This window comes from Neopelma chrysocephalum, unplaced genomic scaffold, assembly GCF_003984885.1.
Source record: "Neopelma chrysocephalum unplaced genomic scaffold, ASM398488v2 Primary Assembly neopelma1_96688, whole genome shotgun sequence".
Lineage (NCBI taxonomy): Eukaryota > Metazoa > Chordata > Aves > Passeriformes > Pipridae > Neopelma > Neopelma chrysocephalum.
This window is the reverse complement of record NW_020925333.1, coordinates 1,192,067-1,201,460: the sequence shown is the minus strand read 5'-3', so window position 1 is coordinate 1,201,460 and position 9,394 is coordinate 1,192,067. Positions and strand designations below refer to the sequence as shown.

At 38.6% G+C, this 9,394-nt stretch overlaps 1 protein-coding gene across 6 annotated transcripts in view; it reads right to left on the bottom strand.

Annotated features, from left to right (window-relative positions):
• Positions 1-258: 258 nt before the first annotated feature.
• The window catches only part of CPLANE1 (ciliogenesis and planar polarity effector 1), a 55,914-nt gene continuing 46,778 nt past the window's right edge, over positions 259-9,394 (bottom strand). For 4 of the 6 annotated variants that reach the window (XM_027709140.1, XM_027709141.1, XM_027709142.1 and 1 more), the window contains 10 exons: positions 8,825-8,938; positions 8,435-8,465; positions 7,000-7,128; positions 6,014-6,179; positions 4,398-4,459; positions 3,808-3,963; positions 3,552-3,664; positions 3,127-3,210; positions 1,209-1,378; positions 259-820 (listed from right to left, as the gene is read on the bottom strand). In XM_027709140.1, coding sequence (XP_027564941.1) covers positions 683-820; positions 1,209-1,378; positions 3,127-3,210; positions 3,552-3,664; positions 3,808-3,963; positions 4,398-4,459; positions 6,014-6,179; positions 7,000-7,128; positions 8,435-8,465; positions 8,825-8,938 — 1,163 coding nt within the window. In that variant the 3' untranslated portion in view covers positions 259-682. The remainder of the gene's footprint in view (positions 821-1,208; positions 1,379-3,126; positions 3,211-3,551; positions 3,665-3,807; positions 3,964-4,397; positions 4,460-6,013; positions 6,180-6,999; positions 7,129-8,434; positions 8,466-8,824; positions 8,939-9,394) is intronic. The other 2 variants (XM_027709143.1, XM_027709144.1) reach the window with 2 other exon arrangements.

Genomic DNA, 9,394 nt, shown 5'->3' with positions numbered 1-9,394 from the left:
AAAAGCAGCATCATATAGATGGGTGAACAGTGATATTGCTCTTTAACCCAGTTCTTTGTGTCTTATACTGCTGTCTGATTTTCCTAACAAAAGTCTGTATTTCATTTATTGCTGCCTATTAGTACCTCTTTCAGTCATTCTCTAAACTACTGCACAAGTAAGCTGGGTTTGAAATATGAGGGTAGTGCATGTGCACACATACAGTCCTAGTGGTACACAGCAGTGGAAGTGCTCCATGTGTAAATAATTTACAGCAGAAACTAGTAAATTCGCTTTTATTAAATCAGTTTATCACAACCATCATGTTACAAAAATAACTTCGGAATGATGTTAAATATTAAATACAAAGGTAAAACAGTTGTGCAGTATTCTTAAAATAGAATAACATTTTTTGTACATATGAATGTTTCTACATAATGTAGCTGACCTGGATCTGTTTAAGACTGTTCATCTCCCTTTACCAACTATATTTAGTTCTTCTTGACCTGAAGACATACAGAAAGAAAACTACACATTAAGGAATTGAATTTCATCGAGGTAAGACTGAAAGCAGTGAGAGTTTCCACGCTGCTTAAGAAGGAAGCCAATGCAAGACTCAATCCATTTTAAGTAGAACAATTATTGTTTTTACTGAAACCAAACACTGGCAACTGTTTGGAAGTGCACAGTGGCTGGGAAATTTTCACTTATCTTCCACATCTGCTATCATGGCCTCAACTGCATTCCAGTCCAGCTTGCTGAGGATACTTCCCGTGCTTTCAGAAATGCTGTCGGTGTTGATACCCAGAGGAGAGAAACTCATGCCATGCCCTGCAGGGTCCTGTGGGAGGGAGAGAACATGAGCTGAAAAGTGCATCTTTCAGGGATGGTAGAAACAATCCCACCCTTTTCAAAAATGTCCTAATCAAGTTATGTGATTATTCTGCAACAAATGCAATCTGTTTTCCTGTTTATGCACTCCAACCAGTGTCTGTTACCTGGACAGTGTAACTATGTGGTTGTTAAAAAGAACATTCAATTTCAAGACTCAGAAGAATGACTTTGCTTGTAAAGACAAAAGGCAGTTCAGTTGAAGCATCATCATTTATGTCCTGCATCTATCCCACACACATATTTAAAACAGAGAACCACATTTTAAATAAAGCAGAAGCAAAGGAAGTGTTAAATTGCAAGTACCAAATAGTCCCTAGCATAACTAGAAATTCTACCTGAAACATGGAGTCATGAGAATCTTGAAGTATTCTTTGGATATCATCAGGCACAGTCCAAGGACTTCCTATATCTTGATCACTCTCTTCATCAATACCTTCTGTCTGAACTGCAGTGTCAACTTGTGGGGGCTTTTGTTTTGAGGTTCTGCTGACTCCGTACTTGGCAGCTGAGGAGAAAACAGGCCAACCACAGCACTGTAACACTTCTTGCTGTTTTCTTCTAAATCTCTTTAAACTTCTCCAAGAACAGAAGCTACAATTTCTAAGAACTGAAGCCGTGAGTAAATCCATGTGAAAACAGCATGCCCTGCTATCTTGAGCTGATGTGGGGTGATGGTGAGAAAAGGTTGCTGGTCCCTTCCAGCTTCATGCTCTGAACTGTCGTCCCAGGGCAGGACCCTGTCGTCCCGTGGAACAGGACCACGTACAGTGTCTAGAGCATCCAGGTTCTGCAGTGCAGTCCCCCAAAAAAGGGACATTGCTTCATTATTTGACAGAGGACTAAACTAAACAAATCCTGGATTGTGCCTCTTAGAAGACATGAAACTTTAATAAAATCCTTAGCGGTGATGTGGTATATTGGAGAAACAGATACAGAAGGTGCCAGGAAATCAGAGGAAGATCAACCTGTATACAGAGTTTAAAAAGAGAATGTGTGGAAAGGAGGAGGAAAATTACTTTCCATGTGTAGAGTGATTCAGGAACAGTGTCCTTTCTGCTTACTATTGCTTCTCTCAATTTCCTGCATTGCCAACTCAAATACACTGACATTTGGCTATCCAATTATGTCACTAGTATAATTCTGGTGTATGGCAGAATGCAATCAACCCACAGTATTTCCTAAGTTATAGGTTGATTCTCTCCTCACTCTTTTTCTATCTGATCAGAAATTCTGCTGCTGTTAACAAGTACTATGTCTGTTAAAGGCTTTGATTAGGAGGGATTATTTATGAGAGGAAACTTTTATGGATCCAGACCCACAAAGATAGGCATGGCAAAAAGTACCACTAAAATCCAAAAGGGTTTTTTTGTTCAGTCACAAATTTTTCCACAATAACATTATGACAAAATCATATCTTTTCTAGATACTGTACAGAGGGTTAATAAAGACAATTTCTATTTTAAAGATCTTAGAGAGTAAGCAGAATAGAAAGGCAGGGGAGAGGCACAATACTTGTGTCCTGGTCTTCTAATTAACTTTCTCTCTGCAGGTTTCAACCAAATTAAACACTCAAGGCTTCTGTCCCTCATGATTTCATAATGTGTGTTTCAGGAATTCACTGAAATCTAGCACAATTTTTCAGATCTTGAAACTACCACCTGGCTAAAACCATTCAGAAGGTAAACAGAGGTGACTGATTAAATATTTCACAACTTTTTACTTTAAAGGATTTTTATGAGGGGGAAAAATGATGATTTTTATTCTTCCAAACTAATGCTGTATCTGAGGCAGGATGTATTCACAGAATCACAGTGTGAGTAAGGTTGGAAGGGACCACAGTGGGTCATCCAGTCCAACCTCCCTGCTCAAGCAGGGCCACCCCAGAACACATGGCACAGGATTGTGTCCAGATGGTTCTTGAATATCTCCAGTGAGGGAGACTCCACAACCTCTCTGGGCAGCCTGTTCCAGCACATGCAGTAAAGAAGTTCTTCCTCATATTCAGGTGGAACTTCCCGTGCTCCAGTTTCTGCCCATTGCCCCTTGTCCTATTGCTTGGCAACACCGAGCACAGCCTGGCTCTGTTCTCTTGGCACCCTCCCTTCAGCTACTGATAGACGTTGATGAGGTCCTCTCTCAGTCATCTCCATGTTCTGAAGAAGAGAACACATTCTGAAATGTGTTCTCTGTGTCTTTCTTCTCCCCTGTATTATGTATCTGCACTGCACTATATCATTGCTCTACGTAACTTACAGTGCCTAGAACCAACAGGACAGTTTGCAGCATTTCTCGGTCTTCCTCTGGAAGTACTTTTCTGTAGAGCCATACAGGCATTTCCTGAAAAGCCAAAGAAAGCATTTCTTCTTTTAAATGCAGAACAAACATATTCAAAGATGCTTAAAAATTTCCATCTATGAGTTTTGCTTCCTGGATTACCCAGTACTCTTGCTATGGAAATTTAAGCTACTTTGGATTTAAAGAGAGGTGATAAGGAAAGGTAACTCTCATCATTTGACAGGTCAATGACAACACAGTTACAAACGCCTCATAACAGGAGACTTCCAGGATTCTAAGACTGATTTTCTACACAGGTATTAAAGTTCCTCCCTCCCAAAAATGCAGCAGTAGCTTGAAGATCATCTTCATCATGGGCCTTCATAAAGGAAATTCTTTCTTACCCTGGGACTGTGGGAAACCAAGAGCTGGGGTGCCACAGTGTATTCTTTGACCAAAGCTGGGTTTGGCAGCAATTCTGCTCCTTTCTGACAAAACAGGACTGTTCAGATGCCCTCTAAAATAAGAAAAAACACAAACACAGCAACAAAGCTTAAATACTTACCATTGTCTACCACCTATCATTCCTCTACATAACAATTTCAAGTGTGGTAAAGACACTAAGACACAAGAGCAGGTTTAATGCTTAAGAGCTGTTACCCTTTACTAGATGCCATATGCCTTCTTCTGTACCCTTGAGGTGATCTGGTGCTGGACAAAGTTTTATGATCATGTGCTGGTGTTTCAGATAACATTTCATTCATCAGAGAAAGTGCCTGTGATATTCTCATTCTGTGATGCTCAGATAACAGGGATCTATGGAGAAATAATATTACAGATTACCTTGTGCTTTCACTCATTTCACTGCAGCTGGCTTGTGAGTCTTGTAAGGCTACATGAAGAACACTTTTCTTGCAGTTTCACAGAAGATGTACTAAACCTTTTAAGATCACTACCAAAAAGTTAAATCATTTCTTACCAATGGGTTTGACAAGACTGAATGAATCAGTGTTAGGGAAAAAAAAAAGAAACAATGAAATTTGGAAGTGAAAAATACAGTCAAAGGATGAAACACATTCAGGATTTTCCTAAATGGTAAAACAAACATCAATTATTTATGCTTTTGTTTGAAATATCTTGACATATCATTCATATCTGAAGTTTCAGAGACAAGATAGTTAAAACTACCTTTTTCTTAACACTGAAAGATTAATATATAAATAAGAAGATAAAAAGTTATAGCAACTTACTTGTCTTTTTCTTCTTTCCTCTTCTGGAACATTCTAATATCCTTTGAAGTAGGACTATAATGCTGTGTAAGAAAAAGTATAAAATTCATTAACTTATTAGGTACTGTGGTCTCATTCCAATCTCTCACTCTCAAAATGTACTTATTTGACTTAAAAGTTACTGCTTAAGACACTCTTCAGAATGAAAAACAGTATGAAAGCATACAGCCCTACCAGAAAATTCAGGTAAGATTATCTCTATAACTTTCCAGTCTCTAAAAATATACTGAAAGCTTGCAGTCACATCTTCCATAAGTCTTATGCTCTAAAACATTAACATTCCTAGAGAGATGTTTCCACTCTCAAGCTCAAAGCTTCAAATGGCCTCGCCTTTAAGTCTGCTAAAAATCAATGATGTTCCTAATAATGACTAATTTAAAAAACAGGTCAAGGTTGCACTTTGGCCTGTGTTTGCTAGAGTATAATTTGAATTTTTCAGTGCTTTCTTCTTAAAGAAAAAAAAAAGCAAAACCCATACCAAACCACCTACCAAAATCTGAGAATTCCTCCACTAATGATTTCAGGAGAAAAGCCTATGACAAAAGCATCAAGTATATATTTATGGGTTGGCAACACAGGAAAGGGAGAGAAGCAGGACCTATTTTTCTTGAATCACTTCTCTCTACAGGTGTACAAAAAAAGCAGCCCAGCTCAACCTCCAAAAGGCTGTTTGAAACCAGGGGAAATAATGTATTTCAAATAGATGAAATCTGTTACTCTTTCTAAAAGTGAATACAATTGAATTATTTAGTAACAGAAAACTTGTGTGTGTTACATGTTTGCTACTTGGGAGTTAAAACCAGAAGAGCTTCTGCCTGGAAGTATTTACAGCATCCCCTGAATTCAACTAACAAGTAAAAAGTACAGGGATGTATTTGCTGTTACTATGTCTCATCTCCTGTAACCCCAGAACTTCCTCTGACTCAGCAGGGTCTTTTCAGGTCCTAAAGGTATCCAGATGACAAGGGCATGTTTTAAGAATTAATACTGATTAGGAAATCACTTCTGAATGGCTTTTGTAACTTTTCCCCCCCCCCCAGTTATTTCCAGCACAGTGCGGATCAGAAGAAACTTATCGGCTATAAACTTGTATTTTCTGCTAACTCTTTATAATTGCACACACTTCTGTGTGGGTGATGGCTGCCCTCAGTATCTAATTATGTTCCTAAAGGATTGCTGGCATCTGAACTCTGCTTTTTAAATCCAGTGAGGTTTTTGGGGAGGCGTGCAGGAAGATGAAACAAGATGTAAACACATCTTAGCAACTGCTGTAGCTCTCACTCCCTGACAAAATGCTGTTACAGCTGTATCCATTACAGTTAAAGGACTGTATGTCCTATTGCAATCTGCAGCCAACTGCCATCACTGCAGCCGGTGAAGAACACTGGTGTATTTGCTCACTGATCTCTACTGACACAACTATGTCCAGTTCCAATAAAATAAAATTCTACATACAAACCTCCAATATTAAAATAGAAAAAAAAATAAATCACTGTCAGTCTTCATACTATCTAACCTGAATAATCAACACGTGTACAACATGTAACAGTTACTCTTCAAGTTCCCATTATTCTTACCACATTCTTTCTTAGGTTGAATGGATAACGTTCTTTCTGTCTTTGTTCCTCCAGTTTCTTCATATATTCTCTCATTCTTTCCTTTTGCTTTCTTTTCATCCATGATTGTATCTCTTTCCTCTCCTTTTCTGTTTTTTGAGAATGTGCAGCAGCACAACCATGAACCCTGAGAGCAGATGTGAATAAGAAATAATCTAGCACATCCTGTAAATTGCAACCTGCGGCAACTACACATGATATAATAAAATACTGTAAACCCTTTAAAATTCTGACTCAGCTGGAAGCATAAGTAATGAACAAGAGGGGAAATTTTCTTCTGCAAAATTTTGCTCCATAAAATCCTGGCACACAAGTAATTTCCAAGACATTTCCTAAATTTTTTCTGCCAGTTGTCAACTACATCCAGATAATAGGACCAGAGCGTAAACTGGTGTGGCACCAATGCAACAGACTGGCATCCTTAACAACTGTATTTTTTTGTTTTGTCACACACAGGAGTAAGAAACAGCTCTCACTTTGACCTCTCGCAGGAAAGAACACAGTTGATCTTATAACTGACACTCAGGAAGTGTAGAAACCTCCATCAGGAAGGGAAGCATAACAAGCTGCAGTTTGGGACTGGAAGCTTCTGAGTCTGCTGTGCCACTGACAGCAAATTTCTACTCTATCTTTCAGAACTGCTTTAGAAGGTCCCAGTCCATTTGCTGAACTGAGTCTGCTGTATATAGAGATTTCTGCCCCAGCCTACACCTGGTAGAAGAAAGACCAAGAAAAGAAAGAATTTCAAACCCAAAATAACAGAAAACAACTAGCACGTTTTACAAGCCAGTAAATTTGTGGCTATTAAACAGTTCTAATACCAGTCCCATTAACATCAACTCAAACCACATACCTGCTTCCATTATTTACTGGGTACGAGCTATGAGAAGAATACGGAGGGTTAAAATGATTTAACTAGCACATAATAAAAACAGCCATAGTATTACCTGGGGATTTTCTTAGCTTGTGTTTTTGTAAAGCCCAGCTCCGGCAGAGACATGTCACTTTCTACTACACGATCATTAATGTCAGTAACACCACTCGGACCAGTAACTTGCAGGGGATCTTCTAAAGAGCTTGAAGGTAGGTAGAGGAAAAAAAGATGTCACCAATTTAATGTAGAACAGGACTGTGAGAACAACAAGTTAAAATCCTTCCTCCCGTGCTTAAAATGAGAATATTCAGGTTGTTTTACACAAAGCCTTTGGACAGGATTTTCTTTCCCCACATCTCTACTGTGTGCACACAAGCAATACCTGGACCATGTGTGTAGATGTACCACCTTAAAAAGGTGTCAGCCCTCCCCTTAGCTTTGCTGTCATCAAGTACACTTGAGCCAACATATATCCAGAAGTCTGACCCCAACCAGAGCTGAAATGCCTGAGCTCCACTGGGGTGTGTGAACAGGGCTGGCCCAGAGGACACTGAGCTGGCAGCCAGGAGCACCCAGAGGGTTTGTACTGCTGCCCATGCTGAAATAAGGTTATGGGATGCTACAAGTTTAGGGAACCCCCACTCTCAGTGATCTTCCGAGCAAGAATCAGTGTAAGTGAGATGATAGCTTTACCTGAATTCTGACCATTTCTTTCCGCTCTTTTTATCAGTTGCTCCTAGGAAAAATCTCATAGTTTATGACTACAAGCTATAGCTGCTTCAAGTTACTCCTTTGGGTAAAAATCACCGTCTGCTAAAGTTTATTGCCTCACACTCATCCTCCAGCTTAAGTAATCACTCCCTAATTACTTCTGTCACAACAAGGAATTCCAGTAAATTACTTGAACAATAAGATAAACCATTCAGGTTAGGCTATGCTTCAAGCAAAACAATAAAGGTGGGTAATGGAGCAGAATGATCAGGAAGAAAGGAAAACCATCTACTCTTTTCTACTGCACAACTGGATCCAGAAGAGTAACAGCAGCTAACAGTAAAAAATACATATGTCACACTATTTTATTTAATGCATAGGCTCATTCCAGTTTTGAAATCTTCAGTCTGTTGCTTTACACTTTTCATATGGTAACACTTTAAAAACTTCCTGGTGATTGTTGGCGTTGGCAGACTTGCAACTAGCAGTTGCATGTACTTCGTTGAAAGAGAGGTTTGTAAATAGGAGAAATAACAAATACACACAGACAATAGCACCCTCTATGTTAACAGCTCTGTTACTTGCAATTAGAAAAGAACTTTGAATGCTCCTGCGGCTTTTGCATAAAGTAAATGTAACAGGCACTACAAAAATCAGAAAAAATGCCTGAAATTAGTTAACAGAAGGGCTTTCATTGAGTTTTAAAATGAATGCCTTGATTTTTATGAAGTGATGATTTCACCCTGACAGTCTCCTTTTTGACAGATTTTCAAAAAAAACAATCTCAAAATACATACCTATCATGTAAATCTCTGCATATGTGAGAGCCTGAAACAGAAACAATCCTTGTAAGTAAAATCCTTGCAATTGTACACAAACTAATCATACATATGTTAAACAGCCAGTGAGATAAAATACAAAAATATATCAACCTGAATATGTTGACATTAAAAATAAATTCATATTGGACATAGGCTTAATGGCCTGTGAGAGAACATGTCATTGATTGTCAGGTTAGCACAGATTCTCCAGAGAACACTAATTAACAGCTCCCTGGATGATGTGAATAGTTTTGCTAGGATGATGATATCACTGTTGTCAGTCTTCTGCCATGACCAACTAACCGGGAATTATCTGTTCCAATTAATTATACAGCATTTCATAGAAAATTAACAACTGACACTTACTTGAAGAAGCCAGGAACTCAGAAGGAGCTTGGAATTCGGGAGATGCAACTGAAGAGCAGTATGGATGTCCTGGATGGAAGAGCACTGCTTTCCCTCCTAAACTAAACTCTACACCTCAAAAAATTATAGTTGTAACTCAGTATCACCTATAGCTATCTCGGCTTGCAAGTAACAAGTTTATACTTACAGAGAAAACTGCATTACTATTTTCAAAATTAATCTGGGTGTGTATACCACTTGAGATTGACTTGTGCTGTATGCAGATACAGGAACCATGTTTTAACACCTTTTAAGACAGATTGCTGCAAATGTGGCTATCAAATGCATGTTCACATTTACAAAGTATGTAATACTTTTGGAAGCTTGACTGCAAGCAATGCAGGCAATATGCAGAAAAAATAAGACATTACCTTTTTAAACTCAAGCAAGAGATTGATTTTTTCCCTCCTCCTTTCAATGCTACCACAGTCTTCCTAATTGCAAAAATCAATTTGCTCTCAGTTTGCAAAATGAAATGAGACCTCATAAAGCAATGTTTTAGGACACAGACAGTAGTTACTTTATAGTGAA